Source organism: Chroicocephalus ridibundus, chromosome 7 (assembly GCF_963924245.1).
Source record: "Chroicocephalus ridibundus chromosome 7, bChrRid1.1, whole genome shotgun sequence".
Classification (NCBI taxonomy): Eukaryota; Metazoa; Chordata; class Aves; order Charadriiformes; family Laridae; genus Chroicocephalus; species Chroicocephalus ridibundus.
In genome coordinates, this window is record NC_086290.1 from 53,473,173 (window position 1) to 53,487,140 (window position 13,968).

Below are 13,968 nucleotides of genomic sequence, written 5' to 3' on the forward strand. Positions count from 1 at the left end.
CCTCACTGGCTATTCCAGCCCAGGCTCCCTGTAAATCAAGCATCAGTCACCGCGGGGGTGATGGATGTGTGCAGGGCACACACGCACATTATAGGTTTTGGTGGGTAATAACTCTGCTCTGAGCCGCCACCAGGACCGTCCTGTGGGGCTGGGTCCCTGTGAGCCCCCTGGGGAAACATCACTGGGATGGGGAGAGATGCCTGGGGTGGCCCTGAAGGGATGGGAAGGGACGCGCGTCCCCCACCCCGATGGCGGGCTCAGCACCCTGTTCCTCTCCTGGGGTCCTACCGGAGGGTCTTGCGGATCATGTCCTCGTCGGTGATGCCGTAGTAGGTGAGTGTCTCATTCCAGGTGGGGTTCAGCGTGTTGCGCAGCGTTTTGGTTCTCAGCTTATTCGCCTGAAAAAGCAAAGGAGGCGGCGGTCAGTGGGACCCAGCCCCAGGCGATCGTTTAGGCACCGATGGGCAGAGAGGGGAGAGAAAAGGAAGCCCAGTTTGGAGATGAAGGGGCAATGGATGCTGTCGCCCTTCTGCCCCAGCACCGTAACCCGGCCGGTCCTCGATGGGGTCGCCCAAATCCACCCTGGCCACAGTGATAACCAGAGGGGCAGAGACACGGCGACTCACTGGCTCATTTGCAAAGCAATCCAACCCTGCATCCCGCATCCTGGAAACAGCCAGCAAAATGGGAACCTTGGCAGAGCGCAGCGAGAGGACGGGGGTTTCATTTATGCAGCAGGAGAGCGAGAGAGAAAGAGAGGGAAAAAATGTCTTTTCAGGTTCATTAAAAGATACCAATTTGCTGTTCTGGCGCTTTATTTGCATTCCCGCTCCCAGCACAGCTCCCGTTCCTGCCTGACTCAAAATAACTTCCTTGATACGCATTTTGTTAGCACTGGCAACTCTTTCCAGAGCCACAGCTCTGCAGAGCAGGACAGGGACAGCAGGGCTGTCATTGCCGCTTCTGTCCCCTGCATGGATGGGGCATCCTGGCACACACCCACCCCCCGGGTCAGGGGACATTAACCTTCTCACCCGTTTCGGTTGGGGACAGGAGAGCAGAAGCAAAGGGCTGCAGGCTTCAGAGGGGGCTTCTCCATCAACCCCCCAGCCCAGGATAGCCTGACAGAGCAGCAATTTTCCCTCTAATTAGGTGTAAAGTCAGAAAGTTTAACCCCTGCCACAGCCACCACTAGGTGTAAGGAACTCTCAGGAAATCAATACATCAAAGTTGTCTCATGCGTCTTTATGGGAAGCTGCTACCTTCCCCATCTTTGGTTCACCAGCCCTGAGCTAGAGGCGAGCGGGATGTGAAGCATGGGATGAAGAAAAGAGCTTATGCTTGCAGATAAGAGAGGGTCACCTTGTGGGCACGTCCTTTCCCCACTAAACAACCCCAAACACGCAACCTCTTCCAGATCGACTAGACATGGCCACTGGCCGGAGGAGCTGCTGGTGCAGCGGAGCCATCAAGGGACCACGGCGCAGCATCTCACTCCCAACGCTTTCTGCAAAGCAGCTGCTTGCTCTGGGTGTGATCGCTTGGAGATAGAGAAAGCCTCTGTATTTTGTGCTGTGTTATCATTTAGCTTCCCAAAGCCATTTCTGCCTCTGAAATGAACCCGGGCCCCGTGCAGTGCTGCAGAGGCTGGGCAAGGAGCTGCGAAATGCTGAGCGCCAGGTTAGCAGGAGGATACCCCTGGAGCAAGGCGTGATGCTCCAGGAGCTGACCGGGATGCAGGGGCAGGGACTCAATTAAGCATCAGCATCTAAAGCCCTGCAACACCAATCGTTTTCCATGTCACTCAGGCAGGAGTTTGTTTGCAGCGCAGGAAAAGGCGCCAGGTGGGCTGTGCAGGGGCAGCCAGCGCTGCGGCTCCCAGGCACCGGCCTCGCCGAGTTGATCCCTTCTCCCATTTGGAACGACTTAGCAGTGAGTAACCAGCTCACGTGGAGATCTCTGCATGAGGCAAATGAATCCCAGCCTGCCTCCCATGGCTCTGACACAGGTGTCTGAGAGCCAAGACTGGGGCAGAAACACCCGAGGGACTTGGGGATCGTCCTGCTGTTGGAACAATCGTGCAGAAACACCCAGCCCAGGACACATCCGCGATCCCCCTACCTCTGCTCACCCCTCCCAGAGCAGATTCGTGCAGTGCCATTTGGAAACAAGGCACGGAGACAGAGCAACCGCAGAGGCAGAGGGACGCGGGGACAAGGAGAGGGTCCCCCGCGGTGGCTCCTGCCTTGTGCAGTCTGCAGCTCCTGCGCTACCCTCGGCTCAGAGCTTCCCTCCCGCCTCTCTAGTCTCCATCACCTCCAGCAGAAATGCTAATCAATGCATTTGCAAAACATGGAAATGACAGATAATATCGCTGATGAAAGCGCTCCTGGCTCTCCTATTTCCAGCAGAACTTGAAATGTGGTTAAAAACTCCCTCTACCGCCCTGAACATTATGAATTAATTCAACTGAACCGTAACAAGTAAATATACCTCCCCCAAAAAGGTCTTCCCTTTAGTGTAAAATAAGAGTGCAATTAATATTCATAACACATACATTTAGCATTTAAATTCAACATCCCCATCAGTTACAGTAAGCTCTCACTACACATCAATATCTTTAATTACTCTTCTCTCCAGCAAGCGCTGAACCTAAGTAGATGGAAGTATTTCCCTTACGATTTATACTCTGCTTTGTTATGATCCGAGGGGTTTTAAATGCAAAAGAAAAAGGGGAAAAAAAAAAAAAAAAAAAAAAGCTGATTTGTTTATAGCTCCAAATCGTTTCACCCGGTGGTTCCCAGGGGTTTCTGGAGTGCAGTGTTCGCACCCCCTGCTCCCAGTCAGGGCTGGCACCTGGCTCCCAGGCAGTGGTTTATCGGAAAGGCACTTGCTACCGTTGCAAGGATGTTTTTAGCCCCAATACCTACCTCCTGCTGCCACTCCGTCCTGCTCACCTGAGTGAAAGCCGGGCAGGAGACTCAAGGTCTGGCTGGAGCAACCAGCAGCCCCTGGTGAAGAGCTGTTCCCGGGGAACCTCCCGGGCCTGGTTTCAAAGGGAAAGGTGCAGCCCCAGGAAGGGAAGAAGCAAAAAGGTGTCTCACCTTACTGGCTCCGGGAAGCAAGTGCAATTTGACATATGGATCAGCCAAACCATTATGGTCCATCGGCTTCAGGCCCTGGAGAGGAAACAGCAAAAAGCAGGAGTTAGGACGACGAGACGCTGGGAAGCAGGGTGGCTTCACTGAGCCCATCTACTGATGCCCGTTTCCCTGGGATGTTGTCGGTCCATGGATTAATTGCACAGTTTCCCCAGGACTGGGGAAGGAGGAGAGTATGGTCGGTGCAGGATCCGGGATGTGCAGCAAAAGCTGAGCGCGCTCAGTGTTCAAACGCCGTCTGCAGCTTGTGCCGAAGAGGAGCTGCGGGACGGCTTCTCAGCCGCACTTGGCATCGGCCGCAAAGCACCTCTCTGCTCTTCCAGCAGCTGACTCTGACACCCTGATCACAATTAATTTGGGGGTTAAGTAAATCAGCGCAGTGATTTTCAAGGTTTAAAATTACAGGGTTTTGTCATTTAATAATTGCTTATGAGCAAACATACACCTCTGCTGTTGTGGTGTTACTTTTAAGCGCTCCCAGAGGGTGTGATAGCACCAACCTACTCTTGGTTCTTAAGGCACAGCTGAAGGAAGAACAGCTTTCAGGCCAGCGGGAGGCTGTCGCCAGCCGACTCCCATCATGTTTGCAGGGAAATTGGGGGGTACTGGACCACGAACGCAAGGAAACACTTGCTGCAGCCATTCCTGATGGATTTTCTACGAGACCCACACAGCTCTTAAAGGATGATATGGATCATGTTTGTTATAGCGATGCTCTGGAGTTGATCCTGCTTCAGGCAGAGGGAGGAGACAAACCTGCTCTTCTTCTAAACAACCAGCGGGCTGAAAGTTATCCAAGGGTGATGCACAAACCCAGCCCAAAGCCATAACTGCACAGACTGCATGGAAACAAACTCCACGGGGTAGGCAAGCAGCACAGGAGCACGAAAAATAGAGCCTAATTTTTACCAGTCCTAAGTGGAAATGATAATGGCTACAGCACGAAAGTCCTTGGATGATTTCCAGCCTGGCTGAGGGATCCCTGCAGGAGTTATTTCTAGGCTGTCTGAAGGCAATCCTCCGCCTGGATCCGAGGAGGGTTTCTCTGCAGAGGTACCCATCAAACCCCAGCTCCAACCCAGGCATGGAAACCAGACTGGGTGATGCTAAAGACTCATCATGCCCTTTGTGTGACGAGCAGAGTATCCAGTGCCCGGGATTAATGAGCGTGTGCAGCTGCCAGGGATCCACCTGGCAGGAAAGCACTCCTACGGGCTGCTGGTGGAAAGGCTGCGTGCAATGAAAAAATGTAACGATCGAGGCCTGGATTTGGGCAAATCAAATAGGCAAATGCTGGGGTAAATCGCTTCCATACTTTACGTGTATGAAATAACGCACCCAGCACCAAGGCAGCCCCTCGGGATGCCCCCGTCCCACCCCTCCCTGATTTGCACCACTCGGTCAAGGGTCTGAGCTGCTCCTGACCTTGGTGAGGGCTCTGCTTTGGAGACGAGCGTGCGGCCCTGGGGCAAAGGAGACCAAATGGTGCCCGGCAAAGAGGATTTTTCTTCTAAATCAGAGCCAATAGGATAAAAATATCAGCAGTGAATGCAGGCTAAACGGCTCTGCTTTAACTGCAGTGCCTCGCGGGTGATGTCCCTGGCCCAACAGAAGAGGAAGGCAGCAGATAGGGAGGATGGGAGGAAGGTGGTGGTATTGGCTGCGGCTCTGTAGGCAAAAAGGACAGCAAGGGGCTGGGTTGGTCCCCAGGCTCCAGAGGGGACCCGGCCAGGCACACAAACTGCTCTCAGCTCAGCAAAGCGAAGGCTCCCCACAGCCTCCATGGCAGAGGTGACCCACCTGCCTGATGCTGCGCGGCAAATGAGATCAGAAGCAAGCAAGCAAATTCCCATGAAAATGGATGGAGAAAGACAGGCAGCTCTGTAATTCACCCATCAATTCAGTTCGATTAAATTACCTTCTGAGGAGGCTATTAAAAGCTTTTTTAATAGATGTGCTATGGAAGATGGAGTGACAGGAGCCTGGAAAATGGCTCCTAATGTCATGTCTACCTCCCTCCCATGTCACTCGATATGAGTTTGGCTGAAGGCTGAATTTAACATGAGAGCAGCCCCAATGACTCTGCCCCACAAAGGTGCTCCCGCGGGAGCTCACTCCTCCCAGGGATCCGCAGGGTGACCGGTGCTTCCCCTACACAGAGGGACCTCCAGCCTAAAGCTGAGCCAAGACACAGAGGACGATGGCAGGGTCTCCCATTGGTTTCACCCAGTGCAGCCCTGGCTCCAACCAGTCCTCCTGCCGGGACCAATTTACGGTGCTGTGCATCACAGCATGGGCGATGGAGCTGAGACTGAGTTTCATCTTTTCCCTTCCTCTACCCGACACCAACATCCCTGCTGCAATCCTACGGAGACTGGCAGCACCGCTGCATCCCAGCCACTGCCAGCTGCTCTCCGTGCCAGTGACATTTAGCTAATCAATAGGATTTAATTACGAGTCGGGCTAATCGGGCTGCCGATTAACGCCACGCTAGAGGCATACAGAAATCACAGGAGACAGATTCGTTCCATCATTCGCCCGACGATGAGCTGCCTGCCCGGTGAGGAGGCTCCCTGCTTTCCAAAAACCAGCCTGGACACCTCTTCCCAGGCCAAGGCACCCCCTTCCAAAATGAGGCAAACTCTGTGCTTCCACCCTGCCGGCCCAGAGGAGACACACAGCTTCAAGATGGGAATTTCCCTGCAGTGATAAATGTTTTATGAGTAAATCCATAAGTAATGCTGAGTGCAGACCTGCAGCACTCAGCTTCAGTTGGAAGCAGGGGGAGCATCCAAATGCTCAGCGGGGTGTAAACTCCTGGGTGTTTTCTAGCTGCAGCTGCAGCCAGCGGTGCAGGGAGAGCAGCCCCGGTATGCTCGCATGGGCAACGTCTGCCCTGCGTGGCCCGCCTGGGGCCAGGGAGCTGTTGCCTGCACCGCTGCCTGCACCACCACCTGAGGCCCTCTCCCTCCCGAAAGCAGAAGAGAGAGCTACAGCACAGCTCCACAGCACCTGCACTGCCTGCACGCCTATAGATCCCTCTATGGCAGATTATTATCTTGCTCCATGCAGCAGCTTGGGCTCTGTAGGACTGAGCAGAAAATGAGACCCTCACCCAAGCCATGACACGGCATCCCAGGACACAGACCCTGGCACCTGCACGTTAATCGTATCCTTTTCTATGACATTTTATAGGAGAGGGTGATGCCCAGCACAGCCCGGCTGTCTCCCACACACGAGAGTACAGATCAACATAGCCCCGGGAGAGCGCCCGGTGCTCGTGCATGGCAGCAGGCAGCAAGGGGAAAGCCCTCCTGCCAGCCTGCCATGCTCCCGCAGTCCAGAAACGGGCTCCCACACCTCCCTGATTTATTTTCCCATCGATCTGAGCCGAGCTGCAACGTGCCTGAATTCAGCCGCGCCTGAAGCGTGAAAGGCAGGGTACGGGCAGGGCTGCTGCCAAGACTGAAAGCCATTAACACGACGCGGCCGCTGGCAGCCTGCCCACTCCTGCCTGCACAGGGCACTGAGCTTTCTGCCGGCCAGGGAGAGGTGGCAGGAACGCTGGGCACACCACCACAGCCCGGCTCCAGACGGGGAGCGATAGGGTTTCTTGGTCCTTACCTCCCTGGTGCCAGCGTAACAGGAGTGACAACCCGCTGCCAGCACTCGGCGTCTGTCCCACTGGCTGAGACCGTACCCCAGTTGCATCAGCTAAAAGCAATGCGAGAGTGTAGGACTGTCCTAACAGGCTAAGGCTGGAGATGGATGCTCCCTGAGCGTGCTGTGGTCTTCCCTTGCCCTGCAGAATCAGGGCATGCTTCACAATCCAGATGTGGACCAAAAGCAGTCCCGCACTCCTCCAGGAGGAACCAGGACTCTCACTTCCCTGGCCAGAGCCTGCAGAGATGCCAGGCGCTTGCTGCCTTCCAAAATCAGCTTCCAGGTATCCATCTGTTGGCATGAAATGCCTGATGGCAGGGCAGATCTGTGGGGAATCTATTAGGGAAATTGAGGCACCAAGTACCTCGCTCCTGGTGTAACCACACAGCCTGGGGATAGCCCTGCGGCTACCAGCTTCCACACCCGTACCTCCCACAACAAGGCAAGACTCCTTTCATTCCCTATTCCACTTCCATCCAAACTTTGGATATAGGCTGTCACGAGAGTTTGGAAACACCCAGCACCTCACAGATCCTGCTGTGAATGTACACCGAGAAACACCTCAGATGTCCCCAGGCAGCCGGCACCAGGGCAAACTCGCGGAGCGGTTATCCCAACGTCCTGCACAATACAGCAGCTGATAGCTGCAGAGCAGAAAATTGGTGGCGGAGCACGACTGATTGGATTTACGCTTCTACCGGTGCCTCCAAGAGCCCACTAACCCCCTTCCCATTCCCCAGGAGCCGATAATGGGACTCATGAGGGACATCACCATGAAATTGCTGGAGGTTAAAATAAACAGAGAGAAGGAAAAAGACCATAAGTGAGAGAGAGGGTTGTCTGGGAGGGCTGTCAAAGGGAGAAAGAAAAACACTTATCGCAGGGCTGAAATAGTCCAGGTTTTAACAGCTGCTGGCAGTGACTGAGGCTCCAGGAGCTGCTGGGGGTGGGACATGACCCACGGGCACCTTCCTTGGGGGCCTGAGACATTGCCCCCAAGGCACTGCCAAAGCAGCCCCAGCTCAGGTCCAAGGGCAATACACGTCCCAGCACTGCGCTGTGGCTCATGTGTGTGGCCCCGGCGGTCCCTGGCCACCATGTCACATCCTCTACAGCACTACTTCTATCGTCTACACAGCCAACGCCGGCTCCCACCAATGGCAGCCGGGGTCCTGGCCCTTACCTTTTTGTAGTCAAGTTTTGGCAGCTTTCCCCAGGCGAGAGATGAAATGAGAGCGAGCAGATGGCAATGTAAATAAAAGAGAAAAATGGGAGAATGAGAGAAGAATGGAAATGAACAGGACTCGAACGCTTGAATGTCACAGCGGCGAAGGGGGGTCCTGCTCACCCCGCAAGCAAGGGCGATGCCGGCACCGCATGGTGGCACCAGTCCCATGGGATGGGATCAGCAACAGGATCGTTCCTGTACAGCCGGGTGAACACAGTGGGGACCAGGACTCCCCTTCGTCAGCCCTGCCTTTGCTCTCGCTGCTGTTAGATCTATCACTTGCCACTTGCGGGTCTCCTTCCTCCCTGTCTTCCACCCACTGCAAACCCAATTAGAAATCTCCTCCTTGGCACTGCTCCCGAGCGCACCAAGGGAAGCCTGACCCAGAGGCTGCCGGTGAATTCACTGGCAACAGGCAGGGGGGTGCCAGGGAAGGAAGCAAAACCCACCGGCTGCCTCATCCCTGCCCAGGGAGCCACGGAAGCTGCACTTGTCCCCTGGCCAGGAGCAGCTCCAGGTCTGCTGGGGCAAATGCCTCCATGCTCACCCCCAAAGCCAAGCTTTCATGCCCGAGGTCCTATTCCAGATAGGGAGAACCCTGGGGTGGGGATGTGCATGCTCAGCACCCAGCTCAGCACCCGGTACCCAGCACAGCGGGCTCCAGGGTGGAGGCTACAAATAAGCCAGTTGCAGCTGGAGGGGAGAGGAGCATCCTCTGAAGGCAAATGGCATGGGCTGATCCTCTGGGGGGCTCAAATCACAGCCTGTTCTCCTGCAGTTTCTCCCATCTTCTGTAAAAGCTCTACCCCTTCCCAAGATCTACAGGGACTTAGGTCTTCTTCCACTAACCCACCACTGTCAGGGCCATGCTGTGTTGACCTGGAGTCCTCGCTGCTCTGGACCTCATGCCGGGTGAAGCAGAGAGGAGCTGAGTAGTGCCCAGAAGCACTTTCCACAGGCCGAGAGGCAGAATCAGGACCTCAGTTATCTGTTTCTGCTCCAAAATGTGCAAAAAACCCCTAATTGCTTCCATCATGCAGACAGCAAAGGCGCTGAGGCAGAGCACTTTGTGGCAATGATTAGCAGCGTTTAAAAGAGCCATTTATAAACTGACAGCCGGTCACAGCGTCAAGTAAATAACAACATTGGGTTGGGTGCTCTTCTAAAAAGCATCAATAGCTGCAACCATCTCGTCATGGGGATGAGCAGCCATCTCTGTCCTGCTGGAAAAGCTGGAAAGGCAGGGATGGAGAGGAAGGAGAGGGCAGAAGCGGCGGGTGTTGGGATGGAAGTGGAACTGTCAAAGGGATGGCTGCGGTTGGGGGACAGCAGAGCCCCCAGTGCAGCCCCGAGATGGAGGTTCACCCGTCTGTCTCCACACACTGCCCTCACTCTGCACTGGCTTGGCACAGCCACGGCGCCCGGGTGGCCTCGTGGTTTTGGCAGGGCTCTGGTGGCCCCATAATGCAGGACAAAGGTGGCCAGCTCCAGGCATGTTTGGTCCTCACCTGGCGCTGACACATACCTTGGCTTTATTGATCGTGCAGTGGAGTGCGTTGTTTTCTTGATCGTAGAGCAAGCTGAAATCCAGCGTCCCCAGCGTGGCTGCAAAAGAGAAAAGATGTTATTAACCTGTGAGGCCCAGCAAACACTGCCTGTTTTCCCTCTAAGCGCAAGAAAAGTGGATGAAGATGCTACAGAAATGGCTGCAGACATTATAAAACATACAGCATCCTCCTGTGAGCCTTGTTATGAAACATGGCTTCATGCTGGGAGACTGGTGGCCATCCCCCACGTTTGGCCGGCGGGGCTGGCACAGTCCTGGGAGAAGAGCGAGAGGGATGAATGGCTGCGGCTCTCCCAGGCACGGCGGCTAGAGCACAGGATTTGCTTTTGTGGGCTATCTCACGGGTTGCTCCCATGTATCACCAGCCCCACTGCAGCCAGCCTCCCATCCCCCAGGAGCTGAAGGCTCTTCTCCGGGAAGATCCGGGCGCAGCTGGGATACAGCCGAGACCCACTGCTGGCACATCTCCCCCCCTCCAGCGCCACTGGCATTCCCAGAATGCGTATTTGTATACTGACACCTTCAAACAAATGAGCCACCAATGGGATCCCTTCCCATCTCAAATTTGGCTGCAAACTGTAAATTAAACCCAGTGAGAATTGAAATACTTTTATGGTTAAAATGAAAAACAACAACAGCTTTTAATCAGTGCAGTGTTCCCTTACGGCATCCACAACCCAGGAATGGCAGCAATGGGGCAGCTCCTGGGATGGGACCACAGGGAAAGGGCACGAGACGAGAACAAACCAAAAGAGCCTCAGCAGCAGAAGTACATTTGATTTGAGAAATTCTTTCCCTTTGGACAATCTGAGCAAGTCGTGTTAATCCAAAGCAGAAGAAAAGACTTAAAAAGACATGCTTTCCAAAAACATGATTTAACCTTCTCCCGATTTGCACACCAAAGCCCAGAGGCAGAGCAGCATCTCCCCTAGCACAGCTTCACCTGCCACCAGCCTTGAACTTCCAGACCCCAAAACCCCACACTTTTCTGTGCCCACCATCCCAAAAGGGGTCTGCCCGAGCGCTGCCCTGCCGCCGCGCAGCATCCCACCGCTGTTTCCAAGGTAACTGCACCTTCCCACCGCGCACGCAGGTTCAGAGCAGGGGGAAAAAAAAAAAACTCCCACATAAAAACCAGAACAATTTTGCTTAATATCAAAAGCAGGGTTTGCTGGCTGGGAGGTAAGTTAGACGAACTTTAGGGCAGGAAATAAGGTGCTTTTTTCCACTGTAAACAGCCTCTGCAGCAAGGCGCCCCGGGAGGCGGTGGATATTCAGGGGACTGAAACCTTCCTGCTGCAATTTCACAGCGATCTTCCAGCCCAAACGCAAGTGAGCTACAGGTTTTCCTGCTAGCAAATAAAAAATCATTGCTTCAGAGCAAATACCTCGCCTTCAAAGCACAGAAAATATTCAGAGAGATTTCTGCCAGAATAATGTAACCTCCACCACCACCCCCTTGTTCTGGAGTAATTTCATGGCACATTAGCTATCGGTTTAGGTAAGTCATAAATCAGTGGGGTTTACCTGCCAGGGAAGATGGAAGTGATACAAGGTGAGGCCAAACCTCTACCACCCTGTGCGTCATCTCTGGGTTTGGCCCAAAAGGGCATTTCCCAAGCAATTACCAGCCAAACTCGCTCCACATCACACAAGGAAGAGGAAAGGACGGCTGCGTCCCAGCGCACCGGTGGCCAGCTGTCCCCTGCCCACGCTCGGCAAGGGGGAGCTCATGGCCACACACGGCAGTGTCAGAGCACCAGCCTGGGCTACCAGCACAGCTCGCCGCACCAGGGCGAGGGGGGGTGTAGCAGGAGGCTCCACGGCACACGGGTGAAAGCCAAGTTAGCAAAACTCAGCAAATCTGCATTTTTCGCTCGAGAGCGGAAGATGAAGCCTCCGGTTTCGGAGCCTCATCATTTCCACCTGCCCTTTAATCAGCCGCTTCCTGCCAGCCCCACCGCTCGGCCCTCCCAAGTTCAAGCTGTTATTTTATTTTTATCACAGAAGGGGGCCTGCGGCTTAGCCTGCTGGATTTGGCAATTTATAAAACAAATTAAAAGCTTGGCGTGAAAACAGACTTCGGCCAGGAAATACTGACAAAGCCTCCTGTCCCCTCAGCGCCACAACCTGCCGAGGGGCGAGGGCAGCGGGGAGTCCTGCTCCGGCAAGACAGGCAAAACCCGAAAGCATTGTCACACAGCAGCAGATGCTTGTTTTGCAGCTGGGGACTAAGGTCCTGCTCCCCAGCACTAGCGGTTCATGAGCAAACCTTGAGCAGTTCCCATTCATCTTGGAGCTGCAAGCAGGCAGGAGGGCATGGACAAGGATGCGCGGCTCCCCCCCAGCCCTGCCAGGCTCTGTCCCCAGCTCTGCTCCAGCCCTGGAGGGGCTTTCCTCTATGCAGGGATTTTTTTCACTGATGGTGAGATTCCCAAGGAAGGGTCTGCCTTCAGCAGAGGGATGCGGAAACATCAGCAGAACACGTTGTGCTAATTGCTTAAAAATGCGGCCGTATGGAGATGACAAAAGGGATCAGGCTAACTTGGGGTTTGGCAGCGAAGGTGCCACTACGGAGCTGAGGGCGAGCGCTGCCGCCAGAGCCAGGAGGAGCCAGCAGGGCGGCAGATGCTGGGGACACATCTCCCGCAGGAACAGAGCACCTGAGTGACCAGCATGGTCACGGCCCCGCTGGCTCTGTTACCTCCTGGGCGATGGATCCAGCAGAGCGACGAAGGAAGGCAGAGACAAGGCTCAAGCTGCCTGGATCCCTGGCTGGCTGCTCCCAGGCAGACTGGCCCCAGGGTTGCTTGGGGGCCTGAGGAGATGGCAGGAGACCTCCAGCTGAAGCCAAGGGTGGGAGCCACCCTGCAACCCACAACAGCTCCATGTGCGCCCCCACGGGACCACAGCCCAGCTGGAGAGCCAGCCCTGGGCTCCTGGAGCGAGGAGCATGCCGAGTGAGCGGCCAGGCAAGCCAACACCAAAACACCAACACCGGTCTCACTACTCTCGCCCCTCCTGCAAAACCGCCGGCAGCACACCCAGCCCTGGCTGTGGGAGACCCGCCATCTCCAGCCAGCAGGATCGGGCCCAAAGCCTCCGGGCTGCAGCAGCCACCCAGGGATGCACCTGGCTCCAAACAGGACTCTCCACGAAGTGGCCGAATCGCCCTTCTTTGATTGCTTTCCTCCTCTCACCCACCCTCACAGCTGAGATGCAACTCAATTGTGCTCTTAATTAGGGGAGCGACTGCCTAAAAAAGAAAAGGGCAGCAATTAGACTCGAAGCACTGTTAGTAGATGTATTTAACTCGACTGGGCTATTCTAAACGCTGCCCTCTAATCACACAGGCTGCAAATAAAAAATATAAATAAATGTCTTTGTCAGGCATTACAAAGGCAGCTTTGCGCTCTCCAGACAGCAGGCAGGATGTATCATTATTATTACAATTATTCTGCTCCAATGATAAAATAACCATTAGGAGAGCTGAACTCATTAGCAGGTTCTGACCCTCTTTCCTCTCCATGAATTGGGAGAGATTGATGGGAAGGTGCCAGCCAGGGTCTGGCGTTTAACACAGGCTCTAAAAGGGAAAATAAATCTGACTTGCACAAGAATGCGGCCTCTTCTCCCACTGACCTTTGGGGGTTTTGATTAATTCAGTGGGCCACAAAATTATTAGAGGCCAGCATAACCGGCAGATGCATCTCCAGGCTTAGCCGTGGGATACGGCGAGCGCGCCTGGAGCCCGCGGGCAGCGCGGCGTCCTGGCACAGCGCCGCTACCGCCCTTGTTGGTGGAGTCGGCAGAAATTGTTTATTGCTGACATTTCCCACCAGCGCCCAGGGTGACGGGGCGGCTGAAGTTGCTTCTATTTATACCTGCGGGATGAAAGGCAAAACGCAGTGATAAATCTATGCTCTGCTCCCTTATCCAGCCCCTGTCCTTGCAGGCTACGTGCCCTTGCCTGGCCCACGCAGGGTGGCAGATCCACCCCTTCGGTGGCCTGGGACACCCCAGGGAGAAGAGTTTCTCAGCCCACGAAATGCTCAAGACATGGAAGAGGCACCAACACTTGCAGCACAGACCCACGAGTTTCGGCACAGCCTGCAGAGGAGAGAACCGCTGACTGAGTGGGCTGCTTACCTTCCAAAGTCAGGGAAGCTTTTCGCATCGCGACTGCCCTTAGAAAGCACAGCAAGGCTCTACGCTGGGAGAAATTGAGGTGTGCACAAAAAACCCCACTACAGAACTAATTAAAAAGAAGTCCAAAAGCCTTAAGTCCCTCTGCTTATCAGCATTGCTGCTCCCAAGATAATCTGCTCATGGATTTTGTGCCAGGGAGA

The 13,968-nt window shown here is 54.7% G+C and overlaps 1 protein-coding gene across 1 annotated transcript in view; it reads right to left on the reverse strand.

Moving 5' to 3' along the window:
* DOC2B (double C2 domain beta) overlaps positions 1-13,968 on the reverse strand; it is a 40,109-nt gene that overhangs the window by 13,139 nt on the left and 13,002 nt on the right. The window contains exons 4-6 of the mRNA XM_063341527.1: positions 9,578-9,657; positions 3,105-3,179; positions 289-398 (exon numbers count right to left, since the gene is read on the reverse strand). Coding sequence (XP_063197597.1) covers positions 289-398; positions 3,105-3,179; positions 9,578-9,657 — 265 coding nt within the window. The remainder of the gene's footprint in view (positions 1-288; positions 399-3,104; positions 3,180-9,577; positions 9,658-13,968) is intronic.